This window comes from Archocentrus centrarchus, chromosome 5 (genome assembly GCF_007364275.1).
Source record: "Archocentrus centrarchus isolate MPI-CPG fArcCen1 chromosome 5, fArcCen1, whole genome shotgun sequence".
Classification (NCBI taxonomy): Eukaryota; Metazoa; Chordata; class Actinopteri; order Cichliformes; family Cichlidae; genus Archocentrus; species Archocentrus centrarchus.
The window spans coordinates 24592125-24619424 of NC_044350.1; the positions used below are offsets into that span (position 1 = coordinate 24592125).

The 27300-nt window shown below is 39.1% G+C and overlaps 1 protein-coding gene across 1 annotated transcript in view; it reads right to left on the reverse strand.

Moving 5' to 3' along the window:
• The window catches only part of kif5ab (kinesin family member 5A, b), an 84182-nt gene that overhangs the window by 44026 nt on the left and 12856 nt on the right, over window positions 1–27300 (reverse strand). Inside the window, exons 2-12 of the mRNA XM_030729114.1 lie at window positions 20848–20935; window positions 18405–18478; window positions 17952–18056; window positions 17544–17592; window positions 14427–14482; window positions 13732–13819; window positions 13341–13465; window positions 12668–12772; window positions 11418–11566; window positions 4534–4682; window positions 1131–1339 (exon numbers count right to left, since the gene is read on the reverse strand). Coding sequence (XP_030584974.1) covers window positions 1131–1339; window positions 4534–4682; window positions 11418–11566; window positions 12668–12772; window positions 13341–13465; window positions 13732–13819; window positions 14427–14482; window positions 17544–17592; window positions 17952–18056; window positions 18405–18478; window positions 20848–20935 — 1197 coding nt within the window. The remainder of the gene's footprint in view (window positions 1–1130; window positions 1340–4533; window positions 4683–11417; window positions 11567–12667; window positions 12773–13340; window positions 13466–13731; window positions 13820–14426; window positions 14483–17543; window positions 17593–17951; window positions 18057–18404; window positions 18479–20847; window positions 20936–27300) is intronic.

Here is a 27300-nt window from a genome sequence, read left to right on the forward strand (position 1 = left end):
CCCATGCTTCACTCTGGGCATGCAACAGTCTGGGTGGTACGCTTCTTTGGGGCTTCTCCACACCATAACTCTCCTGGATGTGGGGAAAACAGTAAAGGTGGACTCATCAGAGAACAATACATGTTTCACATTGTCCACTGCCCAAGATTTGCGCTCCTTGCACCATTGAAACTGACGTTTGGCATTGGCACGTGTGACCAAAGGTTTGGCTATAGCAGCCCGGCCGTGTATATTGACCCTGTGGAGCTCCCGACGGACAGTTTTGGTGGAAACATGAGAGTTGAGGTGCACATTTAATTCTGCCGTGATTTGGGCAGCCGTGGTTTTATGTGTTTTGGATACAATCCGGGTTAGCACCTGAACATCCCTTTCAGACAGCTTCCTCTTGCATCCACAGTTAATCCTGTTGGATGTGGTTCGTCCTTCTTGGTGGTATGTTGACATTACCTTGGATACCGTGGCTCTTGATACATCACAAAGACTTGCTGTCTTGGTCACAGATGCGCCAGCAAGACGTGCACCAACAATTTGTCCTCTTTTGAACTCTGGTATGTCACCCATAATGTTGTGTGCATTGCAATATTTTGAGCAAAACTGTGCTCTTACCCTGCTAATTGAACCTTCACACTCTGCTCTTACTGGTGCAATGTGCAATTAATGAAGACTGGCCACCAGGCTGGTCCAATTTAGCCATGAAACCTCCCACACTAAAATGACAGGTGTTTCAGTTTCATTGTCCAACCCCTGTACTGTATGTCTGCACATGTGAAAATGTTTAAAAGATTGTGGCTATTTTCTCTTGTATAGAGAAGTACAGGAAAATATGTCAGTATACTGACACTAATGCTGTTGCATATTTAATGGAAAATCAGTTAATGACAAAATAAAGTGACGCATTACAAAACGTGAATGTACACATAAGTTTTAAATAATTTAAAGCTTTAACACTTTTCAGCGTTACTACTTTCTCACTACTATGTGTATGATCCTGAACTCATTAACATAAATAATATGTGCACAAAAAACTCTTTGAATTAATGTGTGCATAACATTACAGAAAACACAGCCGCGGTGTTTGAGCAGCTCTGTGTTCGTGCACAAATCAGCTCCATGCAATATTCACTCATTACCTTATCATCTAATTGTTTGTAAAGCTTGCGGATCTCCTCCTCATACTTTTGCCTCTCCTCCTCAGAGATGTGAACCACAATGGAGGAGGAAATAGAGCACGGGGTGCAGGGGCTGCATACATCAAGAACTGTCTCTTCAGATTCTGGAAGCACCAGAGGGGCATCCTCAGTTTCTTCACACAGCTGCCCCAGCACAACAGCATTCTCACCTATACATAAGGGACAAAATAACAGATTTTTTAAATTTATTTATTAGAAAGTGTGTTGCTCTTATCTCTTGCAAATCCCACCCTGAGGATTAATGCATAAAATGTAATTAGTGAGTTAATCTTAGTGTCGTATGTGCCCTTAACATAATGCAATGTGCCAAAAAATAGTGTCCTCTGCTATATACTCAGATTGAACAGCAGTGCAAAATATCCATACCAGTGTATGTTATATCAAGGTGTCAGTTGGCTTGTGAGAGAAATAATTATGCAAACTCTGCACTTTATGATATGGAGAGAACAGGAAAACGTTTAGACTGACTGTCTGCTTTTAAGCTTAGTGCCCTCCATTAGTAAGTATTAAGAGGTTTATGACATGTCATTAGAAATAGATAAAGCAGAAGGTAACTGAAACACATATTTTAATACAAAATCTGTTCATATAACAAGTAGTGGATGTTCTTATACTATTATACATGATCCTCTCACATAAAGACCTACTGAACACAGTTTACTTTATATGTAAAGGCTGTAAAATTGTAATAATTGAGTAATAATCGGGTGAAAAATCCAATGATAACACTCAAAAACTGGACAATAGAAGATTGGAAAGATGTTGCCAGTCTGATGAGTTTGATAGCTGGTAGGGTCAGAATTTGGTGGATATTTTCTTGGCACACTTGACATACTGGGCTTAGCACCAACTGAGCATCATTTAAATGCCACAGCCCACCCGAGTATTGCTGCTGACCATGTCCACCCCTTTATGACCACAGTGTACCCATCTTCTGATGACTGCTTCCAGCAAGATAATACACCATGTCACAAAGTTTAAATAATCCCAAACTGGGTTCTTGGACATGAAAATTAGTTTACTGTACTCAAATGGCCTCCACAGTCACCAGATCTCAATTCAATAGAGCGTCGTTGGGATGTGGTGAAACAAGAGAGTTGCATCGTGAATGTGCAGCTGGCAGATCTGCAGCAACTGTGTGATGCTTTCATGTCAATATGGACCAAATTCTCTGAGGAATTTTTCCAGCACCTTGTTATGCCAAGAGGAATTAAGACAGCTCTGAAGGCAAAAGGAGGTTCTACCCACTGTAACTAATAAAGTGTCTTGTGAGTGTGTTGTTTTTTTTGTTGTTTTTGTTTTTTTAGGATCAAAGAACAAGCCATGAAATGAGAAACAATGAATCACAAATCACATATTTCCTTTGAAACTGTATTTTGGATTTTGTGTCGCAATGTTTTTTCTTTATTATGTTAATTACCACTTTTCCTGGACATGCAGACATAAACATCTTAATGCTGCTGAAGTAAGAGTCTTTTTGTATTACTGCTTTTTCTCCACTACAGCAGTGATTTGACTGATTTAAAGTCCTATAGGTAGCTCTAAAGCAGAGGGTCAATTTGGAAATGGAGCGAGTCTAACTCTAATATATGATCAAAGTAATCTCGCAGTGCACCGAGGTGACACCTCCTGTCAACTTGACGGTGTGCTAATCAACAAAAGCAGCCACAAAATTAAATGTGACGAAGACCTGCATGTATGTGTCTCTCCGCTGCACACAGGAGATCCTGTTCTGCAATTGAATGGAATTTATTGTGTGAGGCAACTGTTCCTGTCTATGGGCATGTGGTACAATATGGAGGTCAATAGCATCCATCTCAAGGAGTTCCTGGCCTGAGGTGGGTAACAATATAGGGGGCAGTGAGAGGGGAATGAGTGCAACGATGTTGTCAAAATGATTAATTAGGAAATTAAAAGTACTGAATTGCGTGGGACAGAGGAAGGCAGTCGAGGAAAAGATTATGTGTGTGAAGGAGAATGGGATGGAGGAATGAAGGAAATCATTTTCAATAATAGTTGTTCAATAAATACTAGTTACAGCGTTTTAAAATTCAGGTCAAGCTCTGAGGGAATGATCTTTAGCAGAAAAACATAGAAAAACATTCATTAAACAAGTTGAATGTCAACCGATCACTACCACAGAGAGTACTGACATTTGAAAAGACCTCATCTGACAGAAGAGAAGAGATGTGTGTGCAAGTGTAATTAACAGGAAATGTGTGTATACAGTGGTTCATATACTTGTATTTTTTTGTGTGTGCACTAAAACAGGTATGTGCGTGGCGTGTGTTGACACGTGAGAAGACCAGTGTAAGTTATGACTTTTCTGTAGATGTGATTAGCCCTCGCTTCTGTGAAGATTACTAATGCATAAGGATTCATAAATCATAAGGCCTGAAACATGTCTTGCTTTCAGTACAGCGTAAGGGGACTCCAATTATGCAAAGTGTAAAACTCTGAATAATATGCAATAGAAATAACTGAGGAGGGATTTTTAAGTGTTTTGGGCACAAGTCCAGCAAGTCTGTTCTAGCCCCCCCTATCCCATTTCAGCACTGGCAGGTATTCAGATGATATCAAATGAGGTTAAATCTGCACTTACGTAGACTGCAAAATAAAGCCTGCAGGCTGGTGAAATTTTCATTCTTGTCAGTGAATACTCTTCCATGCATGAAAAGGGATGGGAATGGGGACATGCAATGCAGTGGCTTTTCTTTTCAGAAAACTAGTGTTTTCTGGAGTGGAGTATCATCTCTCTCAAGTACAAGGGTCTCATCTTTAAATACCACATTTCATTCTTTTTACTGTATGGCAGGCAGTTAATCTTTTAACCAAAAACAAAAAAATTATTAATCATGGTTGACAATAACTTCCTTAAGACGGCACTTTATTTTCATTCCTTTTGTATCGTTTGTTGGAATAATTGAATAAGTCTGCAGCAACACTAGCAGCTCTGCGAGGCTTTGATCTAAATGCTTACCATGCTGATGCTTTGCATGCATAATTAAATTTTTACTATCTTATTTTCACCTGTTATAATACTAACATTTGCTAATTGGAACCAAACGCAAATGCAACTGATACTGATGGAAAAGTAATTAATTCTCTTAAGACCATGAATGTGTTCAGTGCAATACATACACCAGTCTCGAACAAAGCGGATAAACCAACTAACACTGACCTATATCCCCACAGAGTCACTGCCATTAGCATAGTTAAAAAAATATATACATTTCTGACTGTTCTGTTCTGACTGATAAGCTCAAAATGCACAGGCAACTATTTTTACTGTCTCTTGGGAGAAGATGATGTTAAGTGTTGTTTATATCAGCGCAAGTATTACCATTCCTCCAGCAGTTCAGCTCTGCCTCGAGTCTTTGAATAGTTTCCTTCATTGACCTGTTCTTTTCCTTTTCCTTTTCATATTTCTTCTTCCACTGCTCTGCTGTGAGCTCCAGGTTCACTGATGCAGTATTCCTAATGGTCTTGGCTCTAATTGGAGGGATACAATGAGAACCGAAGAACAGGGATGGCAGAAAGGGAAGGAAAAATATGAGGACAGGGGTAAGAGGAAGACACAGAAAAGAGGGGGGAAAAAAGTGCAAGACAACAGCAGAACAGAGAAACTGTCAAAAACGGTTTCCAGCTTTGGCTGCTCAATGAAAATGTGTTTCCATCTCATTAATTTGTATGCAAATTGGATTTCTTCCAACTTTGGTTGAAAAGGATATAAAGAGAGGAAGGAATTTAAAATGCATCAAACCCCCTGAAACATATTCACATCAAATATACAGCACTTATCATATCTTTAATAAGAAGGTGGAGTATGTATATAATAATAAATAATTCATCAATTACTGTGCAATATATATATATATATATATATATATATATATATATATATATATATAGATAGATATAGATAGATATAGATAGATATAGAGATAGATATAGAGATAGATATATATAGATATATAGTTATATATATATATATATATATATATATATATATATATATATATATATATATATATATATATATATATATATATATATATATATATATATCTATGAGGGGCAGCTCAAGACTTTTGCACAGTACTGTACTGACAAAAATAAGTGGCTTTAAAGCTGAAACAGTTACAATGCAACACCAACAGCACTCAGTGGCTATCACTTCATTTCACACTCCAGTGGGAAAACACTGTCCGTATTCATTTATTCCTTGACATTAGTCAGACAAACAGTGTTATCCAAAGTCTCATCACATCAGAATATGGATAACATGTTGTTTGGATAGGGAAATGCTGAAAATCAAACATCAGGTGGCAAATGAGAAAGCTGAACAGAGTGATCATGACTTATTTATGCACTGCATACATACACAGTCCAACCATACAATCTTTACTTTTAATAATGAATGAAACAACAATAACAGCAATATTAACTCTAACCTTGAATTTCAGACCTACACTACTGGTCCAAAGTTTTAGAACACCCCAATTCTTTCAGTTTTTAAATTGAAATTCAAGCAGTTCAAGTCCAATGAATAACTTGAAATGCTACAAAGGTAAGTGAACTACCAGAGGTTAAAAAAGAGTAAAGTTACTCAAAACTGAAAAAATAATGCACATTTCACGATTAGGCCTTTTTCAGGGAACAAGAAATGGGTTAACAAACCAAAGCTGCTCTGCAGCAATGGAGGTCGATCAAGTCCTGAAAGTTGGTGCTACCAATTCCTACAGGTGTCCCAACTTTTCTCAATTATTTACAACTTCCTCTGTTTGCATAAAAGTAGTGCTGGATCACACTGTGGTACCATACCCTTGTGACCAGTATCGTACTGCAGAAAGTATGATGAGTAAAATGCAGTTAACAATGGAAGAGAGACAGACCATCATAACACTTAAAAGTGTAGGTTTTTCCTATGGAGAAATTGTGAAGAAAGTCAAGGTGTCACTAAATACAGTCTCCTCCACCATCACAAGGCACTCAGAAATGGGGGGGGGGGGGGGGAACTGACAGAAAGAGGTCTGTCAGACCCAAAGTTACAACAGAATCAGAGGGCAAGTTTCTGAGAGTCAACAGCTTGCATCATAGGTGGCCCACAGGACCACCGCTTCAACGACAGCTTAACAGTGGTTGTTGTGAGAAAGTCTCAGTTTCAACTGTAAAGAAGAAAAGATTCGAGTTGCAGGTTTGACCGGTCGAGTTGCAGCAAGAAAGCCCTTGTGTTCCAAGACGTCAGAATAAGAAAAAGAGGTTTGCCTGGGCCATGAAACACCATCAATGGAGTAGTGAAGACTGGAAGAAGGTGTTATAGACTGATGAATCAAAATTTGAAATCTTTGAATAGAATAGAATGCCTTGGTTCACCACACAGGATTTTTGTATGCTGTCAAGTAGGTGAACGTATGGTTACTCAGTGTGTGACATCAACTGTCAAACATCGAGGAGGACGCGTGATGGTCCAGGGTTGGTGACTTGTACAGAGTGAGAGGCACTTGAACCCAAACAGCTACCACAGCATTCTGCAACACCATGCAGTACCCTCTACCTATGTGGTCACAGCACGAAAATGACCCAAAACATAAGTCCAAGCTAAGCCAGAACTACCTTAGGAAAAAAGAACAAGATGGTAAGCTTGAAAGCTATTATTACCTGTGCCAAGGTGGTTATGTTTTCTGCATGCATGTGTGCCTGTGTGCATATCATTTTGTCTGTAAACACAATAGCTTGAAAAGTTTTGAATGAATTTTGATAAAACTGTAGACTGGTGTTATGTTAATGATCCATTCAAATCTGGCTTACATTCACCAAGGTCTTCAAGGTCAACTTAATAATTTATTGGTCAAAAACTGACAAAAAACCCAAAAAACTATGATTCTTACATGTGTACACTGTAAACCCGGATAAGTTAAATCTACTTAAAAAAAACCAAGGTAACTCATTGCCTTAAATTTTTTAAGTAATGAAACAGTTCATTTAACTCAGCCTGTTAAGTAAGCACTACTCCATTTCCAATTGAACAGCAGTGCTAACCACGATGCCACCATGCTGCCCAGTAACACAAATATTTTTTACAGTGTTGAACTGTGTCTGTTTAAATTTGGTAAATAAACATGATAAAACTCAGCCCTGCTGAATGCTGGTACATTAACATTTACAAATAACATTTGTCCATGGAACAATAAAAAAAACTATACGAGATCGTTGTGAACAAAAAACAAACAAAAGCACCAAATGTCTACTATTCCAAACAGCGAGAGGCCTGCGCCAAGCTGGAATTGAACCCAGACCTTCTAGATGGCATTCTACCTGTGAGGTAGCACTGCTAACCATCATGCCACCATGCAGCTACACATTAATCCAGTCTGTTAAAACTGGTATAAACTAGATTTTTAGCAAGTGCAAAATTTGATATTAAGTTGTTTGAACTCAAACACATGATTACAATAAGATAGACCATCAAAAAGTACAGTCTACTCAGCATTAACAAGTAATGTTCACATTCTAGGCAATTCTAAGTAATATGAACTCAATATTTTTAAGTGGAATCAAAATCTGGGTTTACAGTGTGGTGTGTCTGTCCAGTGATGGCACAGTTACCTTGAAAAAGTATTCTGATTACTGATTACTCCTTTAAAAAGAAACATAATTACTTTACTGATTACTTAATTTTTAGAAGTAACTAAGTTAGATTACAAGTTACTTTATTAGTTACATTCAACAGCTGCCGGTGTTGTGCCAAAAAGTGATCGTCTGCCAAAAAGCCATTTCCGGAATTTGCCAAAAAAAATGATTGCCTGTATTTAAACAACTGTAAATGACTTGTTGACCTATAATCTGTCAACAAGTCATTTACAGACATGTCAAACATATCTCTCATGAATGATATCAGGTCATTTTGAGCGAGAAACAGCATTTTTTTTTTTTTTTTTTTTTTTGTATATATGTTTTATTGAACATCTCAAAGTATACATAAACACAGGCATAGAGAAAATGTCCCCGACACAATGCTCATAGTTTCTTTTTTTTGGAAAAGAAATACCTAAATGCAACCAAGAAACAGCATTTCTATCACAAGGTAGAAGCTGCAATCAGTTTTTGGCAAAGTGACTTTTATATATTCATTTTTGTCAAGGTAAAAACTGTCTGACATTAAAAATGTCCTTTTAAACAGAAATCTGGCTCAGAAGGCTGTAGAAATCGCAACAAATATAACATCACAGTTCTATAAAGATATTTTAAGTGGCCAAAAAGCACTGGATTGATAGGTATTTTCTTCATTTTATATATAAGCCCTTCATAAATCATGCTGACTGCACTCTACTTACCAATATAAGCAAAGACATCGCACATAAAAGCAACATTGGAATCGCTTTATGGCAGACGATCACTTTTTGGTACAACACTTGCAGCTGCTCTGTAAGTTTGACTGTGCCGTGCTGTGACTCCAAATGTTTCTTCAAATTTGACGTAGTGTTTTTGAAGGTAGATAGCACTTTGTCGCCAGCACAGAGTGCAAACTAACCTTGATGTTGTCATCTTTAGCTGACACAAACTCAAAATAGTGCCTGTATTTCCAGCTAGAAAATGTTCTAATCTCTCTCCTCCCTCCATTGTTTACGTTTGTGTCGCTGTGTGCTATTATTGTCCTCATGCTGAAAACGGGACTTAATCGTCACATCGGCCAGACGTCACTTCCATTGCTTTCACAAGAAGAAAGCATAAATATATCTTTTTTACTAAGGAAAATGACAAAAATAGTAACGCACAATGACTTGGATAAGTAACTTTAATCTGATTACTGGACTGCAAATAGTAACGCGTTAGATTACTCGTTACCAACAAAAAGTAGTCAGATTAGAGTAACGCATTACTAACTAACGCGTTACTGACATCAGTGGTCTCGTCAACCATATAAATATTTAAAATATCATGTCACATATGATCTCTGACCTTTCCTTCATAGTCCATAAATTGATTTGATGGTCAAAGTGATAATAATGCTATATAGAGGTATTGTCATTGCCATTGTTTGTATTGACAACCAGTGATGTCAGTAACGCGCTACTTAGTAACGCGTTACTCTAATTTGACTACTTTTTCTCGGTAACGAGTAATCTAACGCGTTACTATTTGCAGTCCAGTAATCAGATTAAAGTTACTCATCCAAGTCACTGTGCGTTACTATTGTTGTCATTTTCCTCAGTACAAAGATGTATTTTTGCTTTCTTCTTGCGTCTCGGGGAGTGACGTCTGGCTGATGCGACAGTTAAGTCCCGTTGTCGGCATGAGGACAATACCAGCACAGCGACACAAATGTAAACAATGGAGGGAGGAGAGAGATAGGCATTTTCTAGCTGAAATACAGGCACTATTATGAGTCTGTGTCAGCTAAAGATGACAACATCAAGGTTAGTTGTGCACTCTGTGCTGGCGACAAAGTGCTATGTAGCTTCAAAAACACTACGTCAAATATGAGAAACATCTGGAGTCAAGGCGCAGTCAAACTTACAGAGTGAGTCGCAACAGGTGGAGCAGAGCTGCAGCTAACCCTTACGAAAATCCACTATAGTTAACTATGGTTTTTATGCCGTAACCATGATTTTACCTTGATTACAGCATAAAAACCATAGTTAATCATACTCAATTTTCGTAAGGGAATGCAGGAGCCCCCCAGCACCCAAACAACAAAAGCTGGACTTCGCTACAAACCAGTGAGTGGGGGAGAGCTGAAAAAGTTGAAAAGCCCTCTACTAGAGTATGTAGTAGAGGGCTTCATAAATCATTTTGATAAATCATTTTGAGAAATCATGTTGTCTTTGCACTATTTACCAATATAAGCAAAGACATTACACATAAAAATACACAGAAACATCTGAATCACAGACGATCACTGTTGAAAGTAACGAATAAAGTAACTTGTAATCTAACTTAGTTACTTCTAAAATGAAGTAATCAGTAAAGTAACTAAGTTACTTTTTAAAGGAGTAATCAGTAATCAGTAGTCAGACTACATTTTCAAGGTAACTATACCATCACTGTTGACAACACATAGCCACATAGGGAATGATATACCGGAATTCTAAATATCAGGTTATTTCAGACCTCTGACCCCTTCTTCAAGGTCAAATACGGTCAAACTTTCATAAAACCTCTTTTAGCTTTAAAACTGCAATATTTTGTTGCCTTTGTTTGTATTAGCAACATTTAGGAAATTATACTGGAATATGGAGATTCATCATCAACATCATGTCACATGTTTGGATCTCACTTTTACATTTCACATCTGCCTCTCTTTCAAGTTGACCCCAAAATGTGTTCGATCTTTAAACAAAGTATTGTCTAGAGAATGAGAATGAGCTGCCCATTAGCTGGAAATATACTGTAGTATAATATCATATAATGAGCTCAAGTGATTCATGCCCAGTTATTTACAAATCAATACTTATTATCAATACTCCTACATCATGTTTGTGTAATCAAAGTAAACATCTGTCATGCTCCCCTTAATACAAACTTCTTAAAGTACTTTTAAAAAGAACAAAGAAAACAAAGTAAAAATATACAAAATTCAATGCTATTCCCTTAAAAGAAAATGCTGCCCAGAGCGTGAGCTGCCTTGGCGGAGGTCGCGCTCTCAGAGTGCTCCGTGTGTTAATCTTTAAAATAGATCATTGGTGGCACTGCACATCTACTGCTGCTGACAAAGAGAGAAAACAGACTGGATTTTCAAATTCAAATATCCATTGTGAATTCTCTTACTCCCTTTGCTCTGTAATACATTATTTATTTCAACCAACACTCTCATGTCAGTCTCAATTCATTGGTAGAGGTGGAAAGGCTGGATGTCCACAAAGAAGCTTTTTGGGGGATTTTTTTCTATTCTATCTGTGGGTTTCTTTAAGTTGACAGCAAGTTATAAGAGAGTAAAGCTGGCAAGCAGACCAAATATGAGTCCAGGAATGCAGCTTACCTATTAGATGAGGAGGGGGGAAAAAAAGATTTTGAGCACATTAGAATCCAAACTGCAACACAAAATCCTACTTCTGAAGCAACTTTGTCACAGGCAAAGTTAGAGGCAGTAATATATGAACAGCATATCTCAGGTGTGCACATTTCAGCAAAAGCATTTCAGTGACTGCAGCTGAGAGAGACACAAAAGTGTGTTGTGCTTCACAGTGCAGCGGTTCATGGCTATTTGGCATGGAGGAACGTTACCGTTGGCCAAACATCAAGGTGGATTTGGTCTCTGCATCATTGTAGCTGGAGGGAGAGCAACAGATAAACATGGTGGTACGGCAGTTCCCGCCCAGTGAGTCCTGTAGGATGCGAGTCATTTTACTGTCACGGTACGGCACATGGGATTTCTACAAAGAGATAAAGAGAAAGGAAGAAAGGGGATTGAAGATAGCAACAGGCAGAAAAAAAAGACAGAACAGAGGATTGAAAGGCTGAAAGAAACACTGAATTTCTGCACTACCATTTCTCTCTCTGAGAATCTAATAATATGAGTTGGTTGCATCAGGAGAGAACAAAGAAAAAGGTGATTTCTCTTCTTCTGATGGATAATTGACAGCATAACCTTTTTAACACTTGGAATGCCTTCAAAAAGACTGTGTCCTTTCTCAGAAGAATGAATGGCTGCAGATTTCTAAAAGATTTCTGAGGCTTTTTACAGTCTGCGAGTCTTTCTATTAAGTTCACGAGGAACTCCCTCAGCCTTTTGAGCTTTTGTTTTTTTTAAGCCTTCAGGGTTATATAATAACACAAGATGGAGAATGTTTTAATTATATTGATGGAGCTTGAAGGGAGTGGGTTGAATGGACGGTATTACCAGCTGTAGCAGCAGTGGGAATTATGGATGAGGAGGGACAGAAATCTGCTAACAAGCTAACATGTCTCTGCACGCAACCATCCAACCCTACTGCAACAAAACAATGTGGACTGCATACAGGAATGAGTTGCCTTTACCTCCAGTGGCAAATATTTCAATATTACACAGGTCAGGTTAGGAAATATTTTGGATATGATTGACAAAATGTAGACCCAATGTCATAATAACAATACATAGGTTTCCCTGCAGCTTATGCTTGACTTAGTAACCCATTTAGACATAGTCGAGTTAGCCATATCACCTTGTTCCTAGTCTTAATCTCAAGCTCAGCAAACCAGATTCAAATAGTATTTGTAGGTATTTGTAGTATGGATACAACACTGCTAACCTAACTGTAACATTATTTTCGCAAAATGTGAGCTATTCCTTTAAATTCAAATTAGAGTTATCTTTAGAGGTACCCGGTGGATTTACTATACTTTGTCTAACAGCTGGTGTCACTAGGTACTAAACTAATTACAACATTTAGGTTGTTCTAATCTAATACTTTCAGCTAATTCACTGGAGCTTGAACTCACTTTTGGGCAAACAATGACTGAACAACAAGAAGCTACTGATCAATTTCTCATCGTACCGTTCCTTCAGCCAAAGCTGAAATGACGTTCCCAAGGGCCGACAGAGACTTGTTGATGTTCTTGGCCTCATCCAATACCGCTCCCTCGGCACCTGTCTTACTGACCTGACACAGATACACCCGCAGATAGGAATTAGTTCATAAAGTGCATTATCAGTAGGGAAATGGTGTTTATATTCCAGGTGATACTGATATTTATAGGTTGAAGGAAACTGTTAAGTAACCAGATAATGACACTGTGGTGTAATTTGGCAGCGAATAGACAGTGCTCAGTCAATGCACTTTTAGTTGATTTGTTTCAGTGAATCGTTGCCATAATTTAAAAACCAGCCACTGCAAAAATGTCAATCTGTGAAAATGGGCAGACTGCAGCTCAATATACTGTATAGAAAATAAAATTGCCACAATTTAAAAATCATCAGCGACAGATTGAAACAACCCCTCAGATTAAGATTACATTTTTTGGAATTCAATACAGAAAAAATCCAGTCCAGTGCAATAACGATTCAAGTTCAGATGCTTTAATGCATTGTTTATCTGCTTCTTTGAAGTCTGAAAACACAGTTTCAAAGCCCATATTTAAAACCCCTGTCAACAGCAAATGTCAGGTGTTTACAGCTCTGAAAAGCCCTCCTTTTAATGTTTTTGAAAGAAAAATTCCCATTCTACCTACCTTCTCACTGCCAGCTAGGTCAACCAGATATAGCTTCCCACTCAGCTTCTGCTCTGTCTCCACATTTTCTTGTTTGATGTTAATCAGGAAGATGCTGTGACTGCGGGAACTATGCTCATTCATATCTAAATAACAAAATCAGGAAGGAGAGGAGAGTGCAAACAGTGAGCTCTTTATGCAAAAGTTAATTCAATTCAGCATTTCCCACTGACACAGTAAAGTTCAAGTCTTCCCTTCACACCTCACCATGTGTTTCTCCCCATTGCACATTTATAGGGATTAATAGCCAAACTTTGAGGGTGGGCAGAGGGGTGTGGGGTGTGGGGGGGTGACATTTAGTGTCTGACAAAGTGAGTATCAGAACATCAGGAAGATCAACAGTGTTACTCACTGGTGACAGCGACGTGACGGTTGGCCTTCCCCTCATCTATCACATCCATCACCTCCTCAGGACTTGTGACAAAGCGCTCAGTGCAGCCCTTAGTGTAACAAATGCATGTACTTAAAAGTGCTATAAAGAAAATGAAATATACATACAGCATATGCATACAGATGCAATTAAATGGTCCCTTGATCATGTCCTTTAAATGGACACATAACAGATCTAGATGAACACAGAGACATTATAAAATTTGCTTAACTTTGAACCTGTAATCTCACCAGCATCTCCAAGACTGTAAACAGCGGGAAGAGATAGTATTGATTTTTTTTTTTTTTTTTTTTTTTTTTTGCGGGGGGGGGGTTACAACACAGTATTGAGGGTTTCTATGTTGACTGTTTGCTGGTTTTGAGCAGGATCAACCAGAGAAAGAGCCAGGAAATTGCTAATCATGCCAAAACTTCCCACAGTGATTTCCACAAACAGTAAAACGGGATAAAATGATATATTAGGGAGCCTTGGGTGTGCTGATAAGTGTATTTTCTTACCATTTGACTAAGCCAGTATTGAGAAAAGTTAGCACACTCACACGCCAGTCTTCTCAGATTTTCCAAAACGCTGATCTATTCTTATACTCATAAATAACAAAAACAGCATCTTTATAGCAGAGAAGAATGCAAACTGAATCATGTCTGCAGGTGACTCACCTTCACATAAGGAACTCTATGTTTGTCTTCATGCACTGACAGATTGGTCTTTGTCACTGTGTTAGGAGGAGGAAAAAAGGGGAAGATGTCATTTTTTTAACCTCAAGCATTGAGTGTGTGTGTTTTTGTGTGTATGTGTAAGTGTTTGCCCGCATGTGTGTTTGCACAAATGAGCATCTGCATGGAAGTGAGCTTCCTCTCAGCACAACTATAATGAGGCCTGACTATGTTCCCTTCATATGTGTGAGGTGAAAAAATACTGGAGGGTCTAGCTCTGAATATTTTCAAAAGAACTGCATTTTTTCAATAAAGTCAAAGTGAGATGCTAAACATATGCCTTTGATAATGTCAATGAACAAAATAAAAATTCTTGGCAAAGGCACTAACAGGCCCAAATTCCTGCATTAGTCACCGCACATTTGAAAGTCCTATCATGTCAGTAATTACATTTCACCAGATTGTGGAGGCCGTTTTTCTCCCTCGAGACTGTGTGTTAGTGTGTGTGTGTGTGGTTTCATCCAACAGTCATCCCCCCCCCCCCCCCCCCCCCCCCCCCCCCCATAGGGTGTTATTCTCCTGCTTCCATTCATCTGGCTTGTTGTTGACTCTTTTTGTTCAGAGCCTAAATGTTCCACAGGCACTGTGAACTCCCCTGCATACAGATGGGGGATTTCACCACTGTCTCTGGCTCCATTAAAGATGTAATCACACGGATGCTGTGTACAACCCTCTATCCTGGCCTCTCCATCATTTTACACGAGCTATATATCTGAGATAAGACTATGGAGCAGCAATGTTGTGTTGACTCTGGGTATGTACAGCAAAAAAGGGACAAAGGGGAAGGTGCTGAGGTTGTTTACGTTTTTAATTTAACTTCATAGATCAGTTTAATTTTATGGTTTTTATATTAAAAAACACAAAAACCACGGCGGGGAGGGTGTGAAAATATATTTTCCGTTTCATCAGAGCAGAATAATTTAAAAAGCATGCTGGTTTTGTTCTTGAGAGCTTCATAGCTTATGTTTATAAAAATGTGACCTCAAATGGCAAACGCGTGTTTGTGTGAGACTCCATCGGCATCTCCATGTTCTCCAGAAACTCCCAGTTGCTGGTGTTTGCAGCAATGTTACCGTATTTTTCGGACTATACGTCGCTCCGGAGTATAGGTCGCACCAGCCAAAAAATGCATAATAAAGAAGAAAAAACATATATAGGTCGCACTGGACTATAAGTCGCACTTTTTTTTGGGGGGGGGGGGGGGGTTGATAGAATCCGAGACCCAGAGCAGAAATTCCATCTTGAACGGCAATTTAAAATAATAATGGATTAAAGAACAGGACGAACACGGTTACACCTACGTTATGCTAACATAGCACATTCAGCTACATGACGCACAACGAACACGTGTTCGGTATTGTAACGTTGTAAACACACTTCCAAAGTCGGCGATATTCACAACAAAGGTCGTCTTTATTAACAGAAAAACGGCTGCTGTAGGCCACAGCCACGCCAACCACAACTACAACAGCGGAACAGCAACACAAACACAGGCAAGCTCTCGGTCTTTTTCTCTCTCTCCATGCTGCCTTCACGAACCTCCCGAACAGTCCGAAATCCCACAACATCAACACGCTCTCTAACTAAGAGAATCGCTACAGTATGTTAACGTAACATTAAGTTATTCAGATAACCATAGCATAAAGAACATACTAACAAGTTAACCAAACCATCAATCCATTGAATTCTTCATCCTCGGTGTCACTTCTAAACAATTCCGTACACTCCGTAGACGAAGCGCCGCTTCCTCTTCTGTGTCGCGTTAGTCAGACTCGTCGTCAGCTGCAGTTCCAATTATTCCAGCCTTTCTGAATCCCAACAGGATGGTTTGTCACTGAAGCCCATGTTTTCTTGATCCATCCAATGACTTCCAGGAAAGTTGGGTGGCGCATTCTCCCAGTTGCCGTTAAGCTGTGCTCTCCATCCACCATCCACTGCGCCCACAGGTTACGCAAGACTGCCTTAAAGCTGCAGTTCACGGAGATGTCAAGTGGCTGGAGTATTTTGGTTCATGTGTTATAAATGTCACATATACGTCGCTCCGGAGTATAGGTCGCACCCCCAGCCAAACTATGAAAAAAAGTGCGACTTATACTCCGGAAAATACGGTATGTCTATTTGTTATAGTGCTACTATAAAATTCCTTTTACATTATGACAAAAGTGAAGTGTACAATTTAAAAAAAAAAATTAAATCTAGTTAAAATGTCAGGGAAAACCATCACAGTGTGAGGACAGAGAGAAGTAGAGGTTTTGATGTAATTCTTTTTAAAATTATTTATCTACTGGCATTTAGTCTCAGTTCTGTATTTCCGAAAAATTGGTTAATTTAGGGTTTTCTTGTAATATTTGCTTGTGTCTGTGTGTGTGTTCTGGTTTGTTTAAGCAGCACTTAAAACAAAGTAATGTTATCTTAAATTTGTAAATATACAAAGATTAGCCACAACATTAAAACCCCCTGACATGTAAAGCGTATAACATAGATTATCTCTTTATCATTCAGGGGCATCTTGGTTCCTGAGATTCATTTTACTGTTAACTTTGATACATACCCTCCAGGTAAACGTTTTTTCAGACCAATTCCCCACCACCACCCTTGGTAATGGCACACAACAAGAACTGTTCAGAAATGGGTAAAGGAAGATAAGAAAGAGCCCAGTGTATTGACCCAGCTCCCAAGCTCCCCAAATCCCAATCCGATCAAGCAGCTGGATTGGAATAAATCCAAACTATTGAAATCGACCATCCTAGAGGACCCAAATGTTCTGCTGCTAGTATCCCAGTGGCACACCCCACGGGACAACCTCAGAGGTCACATATCCATCTTGTGACTGTTCACAAAGAGGCAAATACATTTAATGTTGTGGCTCATCGGTGTGGATATTATGCCTGCGGTCTGCCTGTGTGCATACGGCCAAAACACTCCCATTAATAAGGTATTAAAATGTCAATGTTTAAACATGATTCATCTGGGTGTGACTAGACAGCTTTAAATGTGTGTTGTGACACAGAAAACTGCACAGTATTAACAAATGTGAGCTGTATTTTCTCTGTTTTATACCATCCAGTAGGTCCCGGATTTTATCCATGTAGATCTCAAAGTAGGAGACCTGCAGCAAAACAAAAAAAAACCCACAGCAGATATTTTCCCAGGGACACAGAGAAAGAATTTAATGCAGATAAATAAGGATGATAGGTGCTCATTGTACAAATACAAAATAATCTGTCCCGCTGTGGCTCTGGTGAGGTATAATCCTCTATTATAAGACTGTGGTGTAAAAGGGAAAATGCTGTAGGATGATCATGGTTTATTTATCATGATTTGCTGATGCTCGACTGAGTCCACTCAATTCATCCATGTGAGGTTCAAGTTGGATTCCCACTGAATATATTGTGTGTAGCAGCAAATGTGGGGGAAAAAATGTAAAAATGTACACTTGAACAGACAAATTTCAGAATCCAAACCGACCTTTATGTGGAATTCAAGGTTCTCATCCATGGCAAATATATGTTCAAAAATGTCCTCAGCAATCCGTGGTATTATTCCCATTCCCTGGGGATCATGAAGGTTCCCCTAAGGGAGGAATGAAATGAGACAGGGACATGTAAGTGAAGAGCAGGATAAATGCAGACCCTGGGATGAATTAAGTCGACAGAATAGTAAAAGAAATGAGAGCAGAGAGGCTTTTGACTTGAAAGGGAACAGAGTTGTTTCCCGCAGAGAGTTGTAAAGCAGGTTAGTTTCCACACAAGGCTAAGTAAGAGAGAAAAAGGGAGAGAATATGGCCATGACGGAGGCAGATGTAACGTCAGGATGGGCAGAGGAGGAGATACTCTGTAAAGGAGGAAAACGTGCATGTATCTTTGTGCTTGCACGTGCCACAGCAAAAGGTACCTCTTGAATTTTTTAGCAGTACTGTACCTCCATGGTGTGCGTCTTTCCTGAGGAAGTCTGCCCATAGGCAAAGATAGTCCCATTATATCCTCCCAGTACATCTAAAATGAGGAAGAAGAAATAAAAGCCTTTTAGAGAAGGAAGCAAAGAAAAAAAAAAAAACAGGGCTAAACAATGTGAAAATAAATTAAATAAATGAATAAATATAAATTTCTATTCTAAGTCACATGTGTGGAAACCAGAAACTGAAGACATTCCCTTACGCCTGGCTTACCCTTGAAATCCTCTGACTGTAAAGTTTTAAAAATATTTTTTAAATATTAATACTTTTATTTCAAATAATGAGGTACAACATGTGCATAAGTAATCCGTGTATGCTTCACGCTGCTCTAAGCACTGTTTTAAACAGTTACTTTTCTATCCTTTTGTAAAATAAATAAAGGATTATTTCTGAACTATGAGATTATACAAAGCTATTCTAGTACAGTCCAAAAATGTAAATATGGCATTAGAAAGGAGCATAATAGGTCCCGTTTAATAATTAATTAAGCAGATTCCTTTTGCCAAAATGTAAACAAACCTGGCATAGCACATTATTTTAGTTACTGCCAACTCTCTGCATATCAAGGTGTCAGTCAAGGAGGTCATGAGCACGTGATTGTATTAAAAGTGACCAATTATAGCTACTCTGTTGTTTCACCCGTGAAAAAGTCAGATTGATTTGAGTTCAACCTCGAAGCAGAGTTACCTAAAAGAGCCTGTTTGCCCTCCAGCATTCACCAAGCAGAAACTCTGTAAGCCTTGTAGGTGCTTTGTGTGCTGGGCTGCTTACTGCTACAACCACATTTGTTAAATCTGCACAAGGTTTGTGCAGTGTGAGTGGCAGTGAATAAAAACATAGATGAAAAAAATATTATTTGTTTGTGGATGTGTTTTATCACACTCATGGCTTATGACAGAAATTAAACGCCATACAAAAAAGAGAGGAAATACGCAGAGAAATACATATCTTTGACCTTTGGTCCAAAAGCAGATCAATCTGAACTTCATAAGCCTGATGGCTCTGTGAAGTATGTGGTATTTAAGCTTGGTTAGGTGCCAAATGACCTCTGTGGCTGCACACAATAAACAGCAACTACCTGCAGCATTAACGTCACCAGGAGGTACTCAGTGAAGTACAGCATAAATGCAGACATATTTCTCTTTTCTTTTTCTGTTTTTTTTTTGTAGAAACCATAGAAGAAACACCTCCACTCCAGCTGAGGTTATAAAGAAAAACACCCTTGGATGTTATAGTGCTGACAGAGTCCAATAAACCTCAGTGGTAAAAGTCAAACATGGATAAAGAACAACACATCGCCCCGAAAGTCCAGCTGCCACTAGCCAGCTGACCACAGACTTATCACAAAGGCTCTCAGCTGTAACCATGCAGAACCCTTCTCCTCTCCTGTTTTCATGTGTTGCTGCCTCTACTTATACAGCTCTCAACTCAGCAACATATCTTCCTTTGCTTTCACGTTGATCATAGTGAGATCACTCCAGAAGTGTGGAAGTGCAACATAAAAAAGAGCAAACAGTAAAGAATGTGCTATTGAAAGGACATGAAGGCAGCGGGAGATGAGATTGCTAAACAACACAGACCTCCACAAAGGGAAACACAGAAGAGAAGAGTCAGCACAAGTCTGAGAGAAAGACGGTGAAAAGGGGCATAAAAAAAAAATATAGAATTTAAGATCATAAAAATGAGAAAGTGTAAATATGGATATGGTCTCCAAACCTCTTTGCTCTTGCCAATCTTGCCCCCTCTGTTACCTTTTCCCCAACACATTTCAAATCTCACTTCTTATCGCAGTCCTTCCTTATGCTAACTGCCTACCTTGAATTTTTTTCAACCTTGCACTTGAAGTGATCTTGCCTTTTTATTTCTTTTTTCCTCAGCCTGCATGGTAATCTCACACTCTACAAGTAATCTTGCCCAAGAAATCAATCTTTTTCATGCCCCATCTAGAACTAGTTCAATGGAGTTCCACGCTCGCTTTGAAGGTGGGAGAAAAATGAGCCCCTAACAGGGGAAAAAAGAGGCAGACAGACATAAAGAGATGCAGACAGAGAGAGGGGGAAGAGAAAAAAGATTCAAGAGTTGAAGGTAATGGTTCTGTTTGATCTACATGCCCCTTGGCTATGCCAGTCCTGCTGTGCCATGATAAGCATGCATGTTGTTAATCTGTGCATTTTGACGCTCCTACATGCAAGCCGTGTGACTACATCTTGTCATGGAAATTGTTTGTCTTGCACCTTGTAAGGGAGGTGCTAATGTATCCACCAGTGAATTGCCGGTGTGAACTGACACCACCGATATGGATATCACGATTATGGTAATTCAAGGTGTACTGCCTTTTTCTCCCTCAGCTTTTTGTGTCACTCATACATCTTGGTGGAAAAAAAAAAGAAGACCGTGTATGTGACTCACCTTTGACTATCTGCTTGGCACAGGTGTTGTAGATCTGCTCCTGTGTGCTGTTAGTTGGGAACACCCGATCAAACACATACACCTTCCCCTGTGGAGGCCAACACAAACACAGTCAACTATGGCAAAGACAGTTTGGAGAGCGCTTTAGATTATTGCCAGTATCTCATTCTCCCCTGTGACTTGCTGTAAAATTAATCTTTGGGAACTTTGTGAAGCAGAGCACATGGGCATGTGAGAGAGATAGGGAGGCTTCACACATCATGTTTGTCACTAAAACATTATGTAAACCTAGATTGCCACTATAAAGTAGTGCCACATAAATACGCGCAGTGAACATGGTTTATGGATGCTCTGACCATCTATGTGCAGGCCAGAATAGCAGGGTATATATCACATTAAGAGGCCCATCTGTCTCTTTTTGATTAGTACAGTATGCATCCTGAGTGTATTTGATGGAGCCAGTGGTTGTTTCGAATGAGTGCAGTGCAGCATAGAGCTTTGAGCAAAAGGCTGTTTGACCCAGAGAGACAGACAGAGAGAGAGAGAGAGATCACGTCTGAAGCCATTAGAGGCAGTGTTCAAGGACTTCAAGAGCAAAGTGATGGCGATGGGAGAAGAAATGGAGTGGAGGAGCAGAGCAGAGGAGTGGAAGTGCAGAAAAAGTAAAAGAAATCAGATGACCTGAAATCAGTATTTAAGAAAGGGAGCATAAAACAAATACACAAAGCCAGAAAGAAAATGAGTCTGTTTCCTTGACTGAACCAAGTCCTTGTCAGTTACCTTAGTTCAAAACCAGGAAAGTGCCACGTAAATGCAGGCTATTCTACTTAGAGCAAGCTCAAATGTGAATGTAGCAACTGAGAACCATCTCACCTCCTCCTTCAAAAGTCATGCTTGACTGCTAACAGACCCACTTATGTTTCTGTGCGTGGTGCATATACTATATATGTATATAAAATTCACAGCAGCTGAATGCCTTCTCAGCCACCCACAAACATGGCATACATTCACTGTAAGGAGAAGACACATTAGAGGAAAGTCTAAGTGGTCAAAGGTTCTGTTTTTTTTCTGTCATTGGTAATTTTATATCCCAAATACACAATTGAAAATAGAGCTGTATGTAACTTATAATTATCTTCTTTTCAATGTTCCTAACAGAATATAATTGCTATAATTACTAAAGAGTAAACAAACTTGACTGATTCTTTTGGGAAATTATAGAAAAAAATTGGCAGTAAAGCTGAAAAAATACAGAAGATAAAACTGGGCTCTTCCATTGAGTCAGTTTACCAGACACAGCAATAGGCTCTAACGCACTATGCATTTGATTTTTCTATTTCTTTCCCTTTTTTTGGATTGATCTTAATATGCTTGCCTAATAAATTGCATACGAACCTGGGAGGCTGGTCTAAACTCTGATTATGGCTACACCAGGAACTATGGATAAAATACAACAATAATTCCCTGCACCTCAAAGTTTTACAGAGGGCCTCTTCAGTTCCTGAAGGTTCTAAATGACACAGCAAGATAAACACAAAACCCTAAATCACTTCAGTTTACAGTGGTTTGAATAATAAGTTCTGTCAAAGACGTTCAAAGATGTATGGTTTACTGATTCACAATTTATTGTGTTTCTTTTTGGGCTTTTGAGCACATTTATTATTTGATTTTAAAGTCCCATTAAGATTCACTGAAATGTATTTATATGCCATATGTATTTATGTATTCTGCTTCTGCTTGCGGAAGGAAAATGAAAAAAAGAAAAGAAAATGGATAGATGGACAGATTTATGTCATTTTTCATTTTATGATCACTAAAGAATTAAAGGGGAGTGATGATGAATAATGAAAACTTACATTAAACTGCACCGTCACAGAAGAAAAAATATGCAAAACCTGAAGAGTACTCAATCAAGCAAAAGAAATATAGGTTGCAAAACTTTATGTTGCATATACAGTGTATGCAAACAAAATACTTTTTGATTAAGGAAGCAGGAGGAAAGTGCATGTTTCTAAGGTAACTGTGGCTAGTGTAGATGCTGCTATGTGATTTTCACCTCTGATTTGGATTCAGTTTCACTTGGCTGTTTTTAAAAAAGATATTTAAAGATGGAATCTGAATCTTTGATTTGTCAAACAAATAAACAGTGCATTAGTTCTGCATTTCAGTTTTATTCATATGGTTTATCACAATGTCCACCAGGCCTGTGCTCATGGGGCTTTGTTGGGCTCATCCCGGATCCGTCGCCCTGTTTGACCACCACCTGCGGGGACAGTGACTGTGATCGGGTGCAGTGTGGAATGGGTAGTAGGCAAAGGTGGGGGCTTGGGCGTATGGACCCACAGCATTGCACACTGGTTTTTGAGATGTGGAATGTCACCTCTTTGGTGAGGAAGGAACCTGAGCTAACACAGATATAACTGGGCACACCTCCACGTGTCTCAAGGGTTCTGGAGCCAAATTCCTGGAAAAGGGTGAGTCTGTCCTTTTCCAGAGTAGCCTATGGTGGGAGGCTCCGAACAGGTGTAGGGATAATCACAAGCCCCTGGCTGAGCGTCACTGTTATGGAGTTTTCCCCAGAGAGCGAGCGGGTTGCCTTTGTTCAACTTCAAGCCATGGTGAGGCTCTGACTGTTGTTGTGCATATGCATGAAACAACTGTTTAGAATACCTTGGCTTCTTGGAGTCTTTGGATGGGGTCTTAGAAAGTGTTCTGACGGGGGATTCCATAATTCTGGGAGACTTCAACAGTCATGTGGGCAATGATGGAAATGCCTGGAGAGGGGTAACTGGGAGGAACGGCCTCCATGATGTAACCCAGAGTGGTGTTCTGTTATTGGACTTCTGTGCTAGGCATGGATTGACCATAACAAACACAATGTTCAAACATAAGGTGACTCATGAGTAGATTGGTACCAGAGCACCTTAGGCTAGAAGTCATTGATCAACTTTATTGTTCTATCATCTGACTTGAGACTGTATGTCTTGGACACTCTGGTGAAGAGAGGAGCAGACCTGTCAACTCTAGTGAGTCAGATCAGATGTCAGGTTGCTGGTCAGACCTGAAAAACCCAAACGAGTAGTGAGGGTGAACTAGGAATGTCTGACGGAAGCCCCTGAATGTAATATCTTTAACTCTCATGTCCATAATGAAGGTTGGGGACAAATGAGTCATGCTTAATGCCTCCATTGCTGAAGTGGCCAGCAGGAGCAGTGGTTGTAAGTTCATCAGTGCCTGTTATTGGCAGAAACCTGAGGATCTGCTGGTGGGGAGAAGGACATCTGGAATACTCTACTTAGCCTGCTGCTACTGCAACCCAATAAGTGGAAGGTGATGGATGGATTGACGGACGGACGGATGCATGGATGGGTTTTTCACAATGAAAATGTTAAAGGTGTTATTTATATAACAGCTTGTGATCTTTTTTTAGTGTTTCTATGGTGTGACATGCAGCAGGTACTGCAGTTTATCTACCAGTGTTTGCAATGAAACGGTAAAATAACCTTCAAGAAAAAGAATATTGCAAAAAAAAATAAATAAAAAAACACCATAAGTAAATACTGAGACCAATATAGTCTATTGACACGATATATTGAGGTTATAGGAAATTTATTATTTCGATCTGCAAAGAGAGTAAAGCTGTTTTTCTCTCGCCACTCTGTGTTTTTTCTCCAATCTATTTTAAAAAGAAAAGGTGCCACACTAAAAGGAGAGAAAAAAAAATAGAATTTGTGCCACTCCCAACAACAGTAGGTGAAAATCAGGCTGAATTACTGCAGAGTAAAAAAAAAGAAAAACCAGAATAGGAGCATTTCAGCAGTGACCTCCCACTTTAGAGTTTTAGAGTTCATAAAATATTTTATTCGTGACAGAGTGCAGATAGGCTTTGGCAAAATCCAAGCCTCAATTTTTTTTTTTCAATTTCTATTCTACTTCTCAATAACCTCAACTGTTGTTTTCAAGTACTGTAATCACAGCTGCAGGTACAAACAAGCTCCACGTCAGAACTGATTTGCATCGACTCTGTTCCAAATGAGCCATTTGGGATACTCTACACACATGCAAACCACGCTAAATAACATGGAGAGAGGAACTGGGAGGGAGGGAGAGGAATCATGATGTGGTCTTCATCAGGGTGAATAAAATGAATCTGTTATATAAGCTGGGTGAAAAACAGCCCTTTGCCAATCATTTGTTATGCTGTCTCCACTAAAGCACTAATCTACTCCTGTGCTGCATAAATATGATAATAGCATAAGCTTACATTCTGTAAGCTTTCAATCTGCATGTCCATCTTTCTGTCTGGCCTGTTAGGTCCCGTTAGGAATAGATACATTTGCTTTTTTTTTTTTTTGCCTTGTTACACGGTATAACATGTCTTTTCAATTTTGTGAGTGGACGCTGTTAAAAAATGCTGGCGTGGGATGCAAAATGTGTGCATATGTGAGTGTCTTTGAATGCATGTGCATGTGTGCAAATAATATGTCCAATTATATTAGCACATGCAGACATTGTCCATGGCCCTCAGCTCTGTGTGCCATGCTCAACACCCACATGGCCTATCCAGCCTGCAATCTGCTGCTGTCTGCCAGGAAACAAAGAGGCAGTGGGTTGCAAGGCAGTGAGAGTGTGAGAGAGAGAAAGACCAAAACACTGTCAAAGAGAGAGTCAGAGAAAGGTTTAAAACCTGCATTTAAAAAAAAAAAACAGAAACTGTGAGGCTCTTTTGCAGTGGGAAAAGGATGGCCAATTAAGCACAAGACTTGCCTGTACAAGGAGACAATAATCAGAGCGCAGAATAGAAAGTAGTAAAATCAGGACAGAAAATCATCACAGAAGACACAGAGTGAAGTACAAGCAAAGTGGAAAATTCTGAAACTCAGAAGGTGGAGAACATACAATAAAGACAACAGAGGAGGAGAAAGTACATGTATTTACAAGACAAATGAAAAAAGAGAGATAAAGGGCTTGGCAGGGATCACACAATAGCTTGGATGTTCAAAAAAAAAAAAATGTACGTAGCAACCGTGTTGCCATCAGTTTGTAAACTGTTCTGAAGCTGCGATGTGAGCATTTTAGCCAGCTTGTTTTCTAATAACAGACATGACAAGTGAGCTGATGGATCTGACTGAGGAACCAAGGATGCCACTCGCTCACACAATAGCAATCTGCCAATCACAAATCAGACATACTCTGCTTTCTTTTTGCTATAATTTAGACCATAATTTTAAAAATCAACATTGTGCTGTGTTGAAGAAGACTCAGAATTAGTGACGGTGATAATACTTCGCTGAGAAGATTTATACAGATATAACAAATCAAGAGACAAACAGAGTCAGTTGCTGGTAGATTTCTGTATAATCAAACTTCTTTTTTCAACAAGAGAAGTCACTGCCTGCTGCTTGGAAAGGCACTTGCACATTGGCTTCACTTTTCAGACCCAGAAGCCATATCTATGTGTCAATTCACATCAATTCAATTATACGTATATTAAATGTGGTTTTTGAATCTCATGAATATACCAGTTATTTTCCTAAGTCCTTATGCGAACAGCAAGATGCCACATTATATTCCAGTCAAAATAAAAACACGTCATTTCAAAGTAAATGAGCACCCTCTTAAAACAGCTTTAAATGACAACCTGAAACAGGCTGCTGATGGTGATGAACCCAGAGAATTGTCAACTCCTTCTACAGCAGATGTTTTTAAAGATAAATCTCTAAAAACACACCATACTATTCAATGACCAGAACCACCTGGCAGAGACATGAAATTAGAAAGTAGCAGGAGAAGAAAACAGAGAAAAACAACCCTGAGGACAGTCACTAAACTTTTTTTTTCACTTTGTAGAAAATAAATCACAGATTTAGCTGAACATTCAAGCTTTTTGAAACATATTTCAAAACAAATGGAATTAAATCATTTTAATTTTTCCAAATCAGTGAGCCGAATGAACATCTTCCAAGTGTGGTGATTCAATCATTTTTGCCAGCAGCTGGTGGAAAGCAGAGTCAGTGTTATGTACACATGTATCACTTTTGTCGCCAAAAACACAAAAAAATTCATGAACATGGATTGTATCATCAAGCAGACCTAATATGTCAGGTGATGTGTTTAAAGTTTTGATTCCTCATGCCCCATAGAGCCAACGAAGAGCTGTTCTGACGGCACTCGACGGACCGGCACAATTTTAGACAGATGTTTTAAATATTATAGCTAATTAGATTACATTTCTAGTGCCAGCTCCATGCTATTCAATTACTGATAGGTAATGGTAAGGTACCAAATAACCTCGCCACATGTTAAAAAGTCTAAGGAAGGCACGGCTGTAAACATAAACACCCAGAGTGAATACTTTGATTACAGTGAATTCTGCGGGGCTTCCTTCATTTTAGGGAGCGATCACAGTCGAGGTTACAACAAATCAGTCAGTGGCAGCTGCTATGAGAAAGT